We start from the raw sequence: 11,604 nt of genomic DNA on the forward strand, positions 1-11,604 counted from the left end.
CCTTCCCTATCCTACAAATGCCAAACTGGATAATATGCATTATTCAATGACTTAAAACCTCTCAAGGTTCCATTTGGCTTCCCTATACCCACTTAGGGAACACCGTCACTGTCAGAGGTCAAAGCTCATTAGTGCTGGAACCTAAATTCAATGCCCTTGAGGGATAAAATGTAGCTCCAGACAAGGCCTTCCTGGCTCTGATTAATTCATTAGGACTTCTGGATTCTCAGCAGGACAGGTCTCACAAAGTCGGGGTCATATTTGCTAAGAAAAGAAGTCTGGCCGAGAAAGGGATCCAGGAAAATGAATGGGTGAAACTTGGTCCACATGCAGAAGAATTCCTGGTACTCACAGAAGAAATTCAGACAACCCAGGGGTATCTCGGAATGACCAAGCCATTTTAACCGTAAACTACATGCAAGGATTGAAAACACAATTGAAGAGCACAGTGAATGGGTTCTGGAGGTGACCTCAATCTTCCCTCAGAATCATGAGCTGTTAGGACTAGAGATTATTTATACTCATGGTCTCATTATACCAAGAAAAGAGAGAACCAGAAAGGGAAAATGAGTCTGTTGCAGTCCTATAGTCTACAGAAGTTCTGAAATTAAAACCCAAATGAGCTTTCCTCCTTGCCTGCATCCTCACTCTCACTGTCCACAGAAAGGCTCAGAGCCCTCTACACATCAGCACAAAGACTAAGGAGTAAGGCTTCCAGGGACAGGCAGCAGGCAAGAGGCACTGCCCTTCAAGCATCAGGAAGGCCAGGTTCACTTCTGATATGCCATGGACCACATTCCATCCCAGCTCCTAGGGACCTGCCCCTGAAAGAGCTAAGATGGGTCTGTGCATTTTTCCTCCGGTACATGAGACACTGCCCCAGCTGGTCCAAGGACAGGGAGGGAGCATTAGGAGGGCTCTGGAGTGGAAATTATCAGCATTATTTGGATATACATGAATGATTCTGATACTAAACTTATACCCATATATCTTATCCCAAAACACACATCTTTGGGGCGCCTGGGTGGCTCAGTGGATTAAGCCGCTGCCTTCGGCTCAGGTCATGATCTCAGGGTCCTGGGATCGAGCCCCGCATCGGGCTCTCTGCTCCGCAGGGAGCCTGCTTCCTCCTCTCTCTCTGCCTGCCTCTCTGCCTACTTGTGATCTCTCTCTCTCTGTCAAATAAATAAATAAAATCTTAAAAAAAAAAAAAACACACACATCTTATCCCAACACACACACACACACACACACACACACACACACATCCCTCCTCTGAACCAAAAACAGAATAATGTAGAGGAATGCTTCTCAGGCTTCATGTGTATATCAAGCACCCGGACCAGGGGTCTTCTTAAAACATAAATTCTGATTCCGTAGGTCTGGGATGGAGCCTGAAATTCCACACTTGTAACCATCTCCCAGCTGGTGTCCATGCCACTGCTGAAAAGACCACACTCTGGTTGCAAGGAGTAGATGTTACAAACACTCAGAATCAAACGAATCTGGGTTTACATGCTGGTTTCATTAACCACGAGCTTTGCGATCTGACTGGTTTCCTAACTTCACACTTCCTACCACGGCTTCATTCCTAACATGGAAATAGTAATACCTCAGAAGCATATGAAGATCGTTATCTAAGTTAATGATAAAAAGTTAACACAGGGGTGCCTGGGTGGCTCAGTCAGTTAAGTAACTGACTTGTGATTTCCACTGAAATCGTGACCTTGGGGTCTTGAGATGGAGCCCCCCTCTGGGCTCCAGGCTCAGCGCAGAGTCGGCTTGTCCCTCTCCTTCTGCTCTTCCCCCGGCCCTCACTCTCTCTCTCTCTCAAATAAATAATAAAATCTTTTTTTAAAAAAGTTCTTAACACAGTGCCTGGAATATAATAGGGGCTTAAATAAATGCAATTGCTGGCTGTCTCTGAGATTCATGAGGGCAGAGGCGACATCTGTCTGGCTTACTGCCAAAATCCCAATGGCTGGAACATAGTGGGTACTCAATGGGTGTTTGTGAGTGAATGAATGTATATAAATACACCGACACATAATATCAGTATTTACATACTCCCTTAGTTCTGTGGGTTTCTGCAGGAAAACAGAAAACATTGAGAACACCAGAACACTCTCACCCATAACAAACCATCATCTCATAGAATTCAACATTCACCACCACGTACAACCGCCAACAAAGCGTATCATTTGTGATGGCTGTATATACTTGAGGAAATGTCTTAAGTGTAAACAAATAAAGACAACATCAGTCTGGAATCTGTATGTCATTAAGAGAAATTACTGCCTTGCTCATTATTTACGGGGCTGTCTGAATCCCAGTGTTAGGAAAACCTTCATTCTGAAACTAAGTTCACTTCCAAAACAAACATAGAATTGCAAAGACAGATAAAACAAACCAAGGGAAGCAAGACCACTTTGTAAAGGGCCAATGAGGCAATAATACCTTCTCTGATGCACACACTTGCTCAGGACAAATTAAAAATAGAATTGCTAACAAATGGTAGAGCTGAATCTTTTCAATCAAAGGCAGTGAGCCCATCCGAAATTCCTCAACAATCTAAGATTATTTTCAGAAGTCTCAGAAAGTAAGTGGCATCATTGACACAGATCCCATCTGCAGGGAGGCTCTGTGAATGGTACGTAGCAAGAAGGGAGTATGATTGCCACCTACAGACAGAAGTCCCTATGCATGAGCTAGCCAATCATATTTCAATGTGGAAGAAAAAATTCAACCGAGTCACCTCCCTCCAACCTCTTTCAAATCACCACACCACATTACTTCATTTAGAATTACTTTCAAGTCATACAATCATCTCTAGGCATTCTGCCTCTTCATTATCATCATCCTATTTCTAATTTCCCAGAAACCCTATGCCATTCAACTCTCTACTTAGACGCTTTCTGAGAGCCAGAGAGAATGCAACCCGATGGATTTCAAGCAGGCAAAGGCATCTGAGTGGAAGCATGAATCTGCTTACCTGGTATGAATGGGACCACCCGGAATATATCAGACAATCTGCTGTTAACTGGCTCATAAGGGGAATCTTCGAGCAGATCATTTCCTAAAAACAACAGGAAGATGGGGCTTAGATCGGAAAGCAGACATATTTCAGAGTGGTTTTCTTTTCTTTTTAACTGAATCTAAATTCTAATAATGTTATGATTGTGTAACAAAAAGATGCCGAAACTTTCCAAGGTCTCAAATGCATCTATTTGGCTATGGTTATTTTGCATTCCCTCTGCCTTTGTTGTCCTTCCTCTCCCCAGAGTGCCATGAAAACACTGGAGAGCAACCCAGCTTGATCTTGCCAGAAAACTCTCCCACTCTTTGCAAAGGAATGAAATAAGAGAGGAAGGAACCAGTGATGTCACCAGCCCAGCTTACCTCCAGGAGCCAATGGAAGAAAAGTGACCCAAAAGAGGGCCCCCATTTCTATGCTCCTTAACACAGCGTGGGGCCAGAAAAGCCCGGGTGCTGGTTATTCAACAGTCTCTGAAATAGGTTTTCACTGTAATAGGTTCTGGAGCAAGAGGCAGCAGAGAGGTCAAATCTGTATGTTACAAATGTTTGGTGTCTCAGGGGAGAATGAATGCCCTGGACGTCTGTGTTAGATTTACAAACACCAGCCATCTCTGGCACACAAGGACCAAAAAATTCCCATTGGAATGGATGCTTGTGACAAGGGGTCCTTTTTCTCTCAAAGCCACTTCTGTGTTAACCAAGGTTGAACCACATCAGCTGGTTCAAGACTCAGCTAATCTAAGACGACAAATGGTTTTTCAAACACATCTGCCTTTGATCAGGTTTGAGGAGGGTAAAGATAAAATAGAGTCTACTGGACCTTTTATTCTTAATTCTTTATCTTATGTCAGAGTAGCTAGAGGGGAAGAAGAAAGAGGAGAAACTGCGGACACGATTCAGGGCAAGTCTTTGTATTCTTGTCCTCTGAAGCTCTCCTTGGGGAGAAGTTGTGAGTTCCTGCCCTGTCCTTAAACCGGCTCCTACTCGGATGCTCTGACCAGGTTTCAGAGAGGTCAGCGGGGGCCGGGGGTGTCCCCCCCCCCCCGCCACGGGTTTTCCAACAACCAGGCCCCCACAGTGCTGCTCCGGAGGCAGCAAACACCAGCTGCCGCTGTCCCTGGGGGCCAATGAAAGGTCCTCATTCTGCAGCTGGGGAGAAGCGAGGAGAGGATGAGGTCAGCGGGCCCCGCTGAGGGGCCAGCCGCCTGCCTTTGTGGGGTGGGGGTGAGGGATGGGGGTGGGGGCCGGGTCGGTCGGCGCGTACCCTGCAGGCTCTGGTACATGCTCCAGTAGATGCGCAGGCAGTTCTTCTCCTTCTTCATACCCCGCTTGCAGCGGCAGTTGTAGAGCGACTTCTGCTTGAGAGCCTCCATGGCACTGCGGCACTCGTCCTTGGCCTCCAGGCCGGACGTCAGGCTGAAGTTGGTCTCCTTGCCCGCCACGCACTGCCTCAGCGTGCGGTACTTGGTGCTGCAGCTCTGCTCCTTGAGGCACTGGTCGCTGGCTTTCACACAGTCCAGGCGGTCCCCGCCGCTCACCTCGGCCGACAGGAGCACGTCTGCGGGAGGAGGTGCGGGAGCGTGAGGGCGGCGGGCCGGGACCCCGAGCCTCCGGCTGCGGGGAGGGCCCGTGCCTCACCCGGCTTCTGGGGTGCCCTGCGCCGCCCGCGGGCCGGCCCCTCTACACCGGGGGCTCATTTTCGCTCCCTGGGACCGCCGGCCGCCGGCGCTCCCCGCAACGCCAACCTCCGCCCGGCGTGGCTTTGCGGGCTGTTTGCGGGTTGCCCCCGAGCGCGCGCTGCCCACCGCGCGTGCCCGCCCCGCAGCTCCCGGGGCAGCCCGGCCGGAGCAGCTGCTCGGTCTCCGGGAGCCGCTGGCTCGGCCCCGCCCGACGGAAGCCGGGGGCTTTCCGAAGAGGAGGGCCGCTGCGGGCCGGGCGCGGGGCTTGGGGCGGGCGAGCCCTGGCCCGCGGCCCGCCAGGCGGGGAGCGCTCAGACACTGTTCGGGGAAAAGTTTTCCCTTCGAAGTTTGCTCTCCCGGTCCAATGCTCGCCCACACCCCACCTGCCCGCTGCTCCTCCGAGAGCTCCCAGGACTCGCAAGCAGCGCTGGTCCCGGGGCTGGAGGAGCTCGGACCCCTTAACTCTCCGCCAGGATTGGCCATTACAAAGCACAGAAAATTAAAACCAAGCACAAAAAGCTGCGGGCAAGTGCCGCGCCATCACCGCCTCCCAAGCCCAGGGTGCTGAGGATTCAAGATCCCCTTCCCCAAAACGAAACTTCGCCCTCCCACACCCACGCAACCGCGCTGCAGTTGAGGGGTTGGGGGCTGCCCCGAGTATCCCCTCGGAAAGACTCAGCGGGTTAGAAAACTAGCGGCGGCCTCGACTTACCCAGGAGCGGCAGCGCGAAGTACAAGGTCGCCAGGAACATGGTGCCGGCGCGCAGCTGGTCCCCGCCCCCCCCCCCCCCCAAAAATCCCGAGCCGCGGCTGAGTCTCGACGAGGGAGCTCAGCATACAGCAATCCCCGGACGGCCGCGCTGCTCTGGCCGCCCAAAGTTCAGCTCCATCCAGTGCGAGAGGAAAGTCCCGGGTCCGTCCGCCTCCACCGCCGCCGGCGACTCAGCTCCTCGCGGGCGGCTGGCGCGAGGGTGGGAGGCGGTTCCGCTTTTAGGGGTTCAGGTCTGACCCAACCTGGAAGGGAGAGCGCGCTTTGAAATGAGAGCTGAGAGCGCTGGAACCTCCCCCGCCCCTCTGCCCTCCCCTGCTCCCGCCTTGGGGGACTTTCTAGCGCCCGGGTGAGGGCCCACCCCTAACCCGGTCGGGGCGCAGGAGGGGGCGGGGGGGGGGGGCATGTACGTGAATTCCGGGGAGCCGCCCGCAAGGGCAGGGTAGGGGCTGGAGAGGTCGGACGCCAGCTCCCAAAGTCCAAGGAGTGTCTATCGGGTCCAACCCAAGAGGCTGAACGCAAGCAAATAAATAAATAACGTTACTTTCCGAGCGCTGCGAGCGGAGTCAGCAGCTGCCTGGAGTCGAAGCACACGGCGGCGGCAGCTCTTTCTCCAGCCCTGGCGCAGAAAGAGCCCCTTCTCCGTGGAAGTTCACCGCCCCCTCCTCCAGCCAGCTCGCTCGCTCCGCTGCCGGCCTCTTCACCCAAACCACCAATCGCTGCCCCCGGTCACCGTCTCCCGCTCCTCCCCGGGTTCGCCTCTTTTCTGAGGCAGCGGGGCAACGGGGAACCGACGTCCGGGCTAGGGCCGAAACCCGGCTCGCGCGCCCCTACCAGCCGCGGGTCCTCCGCTCCCTCCCGGGTGTCTGCGTCGCGCGCAGGCTCGCCCGCCGCCCGGGACTCGGGCTCATCAACGCCACCGCCTGGGGCGAGCGCACCGGCCGGCAGCCCCGGAGCGCCAGGGCAGGTGCAGCCGCGAGCCGCGCGCGCCCCCGGACCCCAAAGTTGAGGGGCGCCTGCAAGAGGGGAAAAGAGGGCGGGGGAGCGGCGATGGGCTCCCAAATCCACAGAACGAGAAAACTCTCTAAATGCCACCAACCTGGACTCAACCGACCGTGTCCAGCTGTGTCGAGGAGCCAGTTTGTTTATTTATTTATTTATTTTGGGGGGTGTCCCCGCCCCTTCCTTCCCTTTCCGGGCTCACTTCTCTGCGTTAGGAAGAAGATGCGGTAATCTTCGAGAGCTCAAAGGGGCTGAGTTGGGCCAGGACGATTTCCGAGCCGAGTCCCCCGGCTCTCGGCTGCCGGTTGGGATATTGGAAGCTGAGCAGAGGCTAGCGGGTTCCGAGGCCAGATTTCTTTGCTTGAGGACCCTCGGCCTGCTCCTGCTCCCGCCGCCCCATAGCACACCCGCCAACCCCCTCTGAGGCTCGCACGCACGGACGCCGCAGATGAACACACTCGTCCGCGGTGGGACTCCGCGCCGGACCCAGCACGCGCGCACAGGACACGCAGGGCTATGCAGCCGCCCGCGAATGCTGCCAGACACACACACACTCTCTCTCTCTCTCCCCCCCTCCCCTCGCAGACACACACACACACACACACACACACACACACACTCACTCAGACACAAAAGGGCACAATGCACAAGGGCTCTTTCTTTCTTCCGTCCTAGTGCAATCGAATCAGACCTTTCTTCCGAACACAAAGTTTTTCCCCACGTCACTCGCGGCTATGACTCAAGACTTGGCGTTAAACACACACTCAGACCCAGACCCTCGGAGCCGAGATCGCAAGATGTGCCCACGCACCAATCCACGCCAGCGCGCACGCACTCATATGCACACGCAGCCCATCTCTCTCTCTCTCTCTCTCTTTCTCTCTCTCTCTTTTTCTCTCTCTCTCCTGGAGCTTGGGCAAGGAGACAAAAGCGGATCCCCTGGCCACTGCATTTAAATCGCGCCAGACCTGGCTTTGGGAAATTCATAAGCCAACCTCCATCTTGGCTGTTTCAAGAGTAAATTTTAAGATAATAAATTTAAAAACCCAACATATACACAGCCTTTCCCCCCAATTTCCGGGTCCACTGGTTCTCAGCCATGCTACTGAACCCCCCTACCCCGACCGGAACACACACTCCTCTCCCCGAACACCGGGGGGCGCCCGGGACGACGAAGTCTACTCTGGGTTCTGAGCGGAGTCTACCAAACAGCCCACCGCTCAGGGATTGGGTTCCCGATCTTTGCTGATATCCAAGTTCATCATTTATGGAAACCGAGCTTGAATAGAGTCTGGGTGAGCTCAGCTGTCAAATCTGCAAACCCATTGCACCAGACAATGGACCGCGGAGGAGAGAAAAGAAAAGTTCCTTTTGATTAAGGCGGGGTGGGGGGGGGGGCGCTGTTAATTGAAAAGGGCACCTGCTCTGGGTCAAGTTTGAGACAGGGGGAGTAAGGGCGGAGAGACAAGGAGGAGAGAGGAGAGGGTGGGTATCTCTCAATTCAGCCCCACACCAGCCAGGCGCGCCCCGGGCTGCGGTAGCCGCTCAGATGCTTGCTGCGCATTGGGGGGAGGGTTTTGCGCCTCCTCGCGCGCCCAAAGCCCAGGGGACACCTCTCAGATCTGCACCTATGCACGTGTTCCTCAGAGGACAGGTATGAGAGGATTGACGCCCTCAGGGAGCACCCTCCTCAACACGTGTGTGTGTGTGTGTGTGTGTGTGTGTACACGCGCGGGGTGGGGTGCGCACACACACTCAGAGTCACACCATACACGGACTTCTTGTTCAGTGTATCAGTTTACACTTGGTTGTTGAGTAAACAAAGCAAACATATGTCACATTTTCGCGACAGATGGTTCAAACCAAGGGATACTTAGTTCTCTTTCTCGAACAGTGGTAACAGTATAAGTTACTGAGCGGACTAAGTTAAACGTAAGTGAGTCTCCCAATCAATTTCTTCACCTTAAGTTTATTCTCATATTTTCACACACAAACCAGATAAAGCCCTGGGAGGTGGTTTTAGCAAGGAGGGCCCAAAGTGAATTAAGAGTTTATCGGAAAACCGTGTTTCACAGATGGACACCCAAAACATAAAACCCTCTTTCCTCATCCCATTTTGTAAGTGGAGGTGAATGTCTCTCCTTGGGAAACCAGTAATTAGAATTCCAGTTCTCAATAGATAGCCGAGTTTCCATCGTTGCTGACCACATGGGATGACCGGATGACAATGAGGCTTCATTTGAGCATATCACCCACATCTCTTATAAGTGTTCTTTGTTTAGAAATGATTCTATGCCTCTCTCATGTTCCACAGACATGTTTTAAATGAAATTATAATGGGATGGAGGAAGGGTGGAATAAAAATTCCCCAAATGTAAAATATGGGACTTCTTTTAAAATATTTGCAGCTTTAATGTTTTTGAACCATTCACTCACAGTAGTCCTCATTAAATCCTTACTGATGATGGGAACAGAGCTTTATTTTCTCTAAAAAATAAACCACCAGTCACTATGTGTTGTCCAATACAATAGTCACTAACCATATGGCTATTTCCATAAAAATAATTAAAATTAAATGAAAGAAAAATGCATTTTTCCAGTAGCACTAGCCACATTTCAAGTGCTCAGTAGCTGCCTATGGCTAGTGACTACCTCATTGCACAGCACAGAATCAAGGGATCTCCATCATCACAGAAAGTTCTACTGCACAGTTGGTGTGAAAATAATTAAGGTGGTGTGTATCACCTTAGAACAGTAGAATAAGTCCGGCCTGAAATGAGTGCTTTATAAGGAACAGTAGTAGTAGTTGTTGATTAGGATGACTTGCTAGTTTTTTGAAGAAGGCGGAGAATCCATGAAGACACAGCTCACTGCTGGTGTGTCCTTCAGTCAGAATGGAGATCATCAAGCAAAGAAGCCAAAGGAAGGGGAATGGATATGTCAAAAACTTATCTTCCAAGGAGAGCTGTGTGTAAAAGGATGTGGCCCTTACTCTACCTTAAGACTTCGTGTATAACAAGTTAACAAAAAATTACTGCTTTACAACTATATCCACTAACTTCTAGAGATGAGACAGACGCACAACTGGAAAGCCCTGAGAATATGGAAGCTAGAAATGCATGTGGCTTACTGTATTAATATTATCTCTGTTCCCTTGGAGCTTATCTGTTCTTATGTGTACAGGACTGATCTCAGGATGAAAGGTGACATCGAAATATCAAATATTATTAATAATGATAAAGGTTCATGCCATCCTCTGTGACATGTTTTCTCAGTGGGAAATTGGCTTTAATGCTACAAAATTAGGTTCAATCTACCCATAAGCATGTGAAATGAGCAATTTTCTTGCATTTCTTCATGTAAGTGTATTTTCATAAGTTAACATATGAGTCATGGTGAGAATGACAGTTTTATTCCGTGCAGCATTTCGTCTCCTACTCTCATTGCCTTGGCCCTATAGAGTATAACGTAAAACACATTCATTTTGTAAAATTACACTGCTCAAAAATCGCTCGAGTTTCTCTAACTCAAACTAGTCCACCAAAGCATTTGACATTGGGCAGTTTGACAGACTTACCCTCTAGCTGCCCAAACCACTCACTATTCTCTAAATGGGCCATGCTTTTATTTATTATTACTACTACTATTACTACTACCGCTACCCTTATTATTGTTATTATTTGCTGATGCTACACCTTTGACCATGCTGTTCCACCTGCCCAATGTGTGCTCCATCCTGAAATTTTAAGATGCAGCTCAGCTCCAACAGGCCACTAAGAATAGCAAGGAGTCCTTCAGCCAGACTGAATAGTTCTCAGTACTGTATTCCCATGGCATGGTTGGGATTCTTATCATTGCTGTTGTGACATGCATTGCTATACCTGTTGCTATGCCTATATATTGCTGTATTGTTAATTGTTACACCTGTCTCTTGAATTGGAATGTGAGTTCCTTGAAGGCAGGAAGACGCTCTATTCTCCTCCTCCTCTTCTTCCTCCTTCTTCTTTTTCTGCATCCCCAGCATTTAAACTGATGACTGATACACAGTCACCTCCAATAAATGAATATTGATTGCATGACTAACGAATGATGTTGTTTCTCATTTTCCTCTGACACAATGATTCTACTGAAAGGTTTACAAAAAATTCCTTTACTATACGAATCATACTAAATATAAGCACTTCATGCAATTACTGGTATTGCTGTTCCAATAATAGTATCAAATATGTATTATTCCTTTGGGGATTTGACATTTACATTTTTTTTTAACAAAACCCATTATTGTAATAGAATGCTCTTTTTCTGGTTCACTTTAATAGTAACATATGACATATTTCATTTCTGGGAAATGATGGCTCGCCTTAGGTCATATTTTAAGGCATAAAGCCAGAGGCAGAGTAACGTTCCCACCTGAAGTTCTCTAATCATCTAGAAATGTGCCTCTCTCTGGGAAAGAAGGATTTAGAAGGGCCAGATTACAATTACCCTGGAGCCTTCATCCTCGAAGGCAAATTTTTAAAAGCCAAATCCCCCCCAAAGTGCTAAAAATGCTTTTATAGACACACGAGGCCTGGTGCAGTCCTTTAGGAAAATGAGAAAACAGTAGTCATCCAAACTTGGAAGGCTGGCGTAAGGGTCTACATGCTGACCCGGATCTCATCTTCCAATGCTATATTTCAACATTTGCCCTCTGGCAGTGCAGGAAAAGCTAGGCGCTCTCAGGTTTCAGAGCCCTCTTCCAGGCTGACTATATTAAGATGTGTCCTTTGAACAGTATTTGCAAATGGTAGTTTCTTATTGGCTATCAAGGTACCTGACCCCTAGGAACCCATGTTAGGAAATCTCTCTGCCTCCTTTGTTTTCAAGCAATTTTCATTTCTTAATACTAATAAGCCAGTGCAAGGATTTTAATGCATTTGTTAAAGAATATTGCATTTCATGAGCATTGAAGTCATTTGTACTTTGGCCTTCTGCCACAGAATGCATTCAAGGTGTGCAGCCCCAATGAAATAATGTGCCTGCCTGTCACGTCTTATTGCTTGAATATATGGCAAAAGATGGCCCATCTTCTGGGGACTTGCAAGCTTTTTTTAGTGATTGCCGAAGGTGTCGGATTAA

General features: G+C 49.8%; 1 protein-coding gene across 5 annotated transcripts in view; it reads right to left on the bottom strand.

Annotated features, from left to right (window-relative positions):
- The window catches only part of GFRA1 (GDNF family receptor alpha 1), a 210,783-nt gene extending 204,113 nt beyond the window's left edge, over positions 1-6,670 (bottom strand). The window contains exons 1-4 of one of the 5 annotated variants that reach the window (XM_046027298.1): positions 6,584-6,670; positions 5,428-5,729; positions 4,301-4,594; positions 2,993-3,076 (exon numbers count right to left, since the gene is read on the bottom strand). In XM_046027298.1, the coding sequence (XP_045883254.1) occupies positions 2,993-3,076; positions 4,301-4,594; positions 5,428-5,467 (418 nt within the window). In that variant the 5' untranslated portion in view covers positions 5,468-5,729; positions 6,584-6,670. Of the gene's footprint in view, positions 1-2,992; positions 3,077-4,300; positions 4,595-5,427; positions 5,730-5,894; positions 5,939-6,028; positions 6,238-6,583 lie in introns of those variants that run through there. The other 4 variants (XM_046027296.1, XM_046027299.1, XM_046027297.1 and 1 more) reach the window with 4 other exon arrangements.
- Between the last annotated feature and the right edge of the window lie 4,934 nt (positions 6,671-11,604).

This window comes from Meles meles, chromosome 13 (genome assembly GCF_922984935.1).
Source record: "Meles meles chromosome 13, mMelMel3.1 paternal haplotype, whole genome shotgun sequence".
Taxonomy (NCBI): Eukaryota; Metazoa; Chordata; class Mammalia; order Carnivora; family Mustelidae; genus Meles; species Meles meles.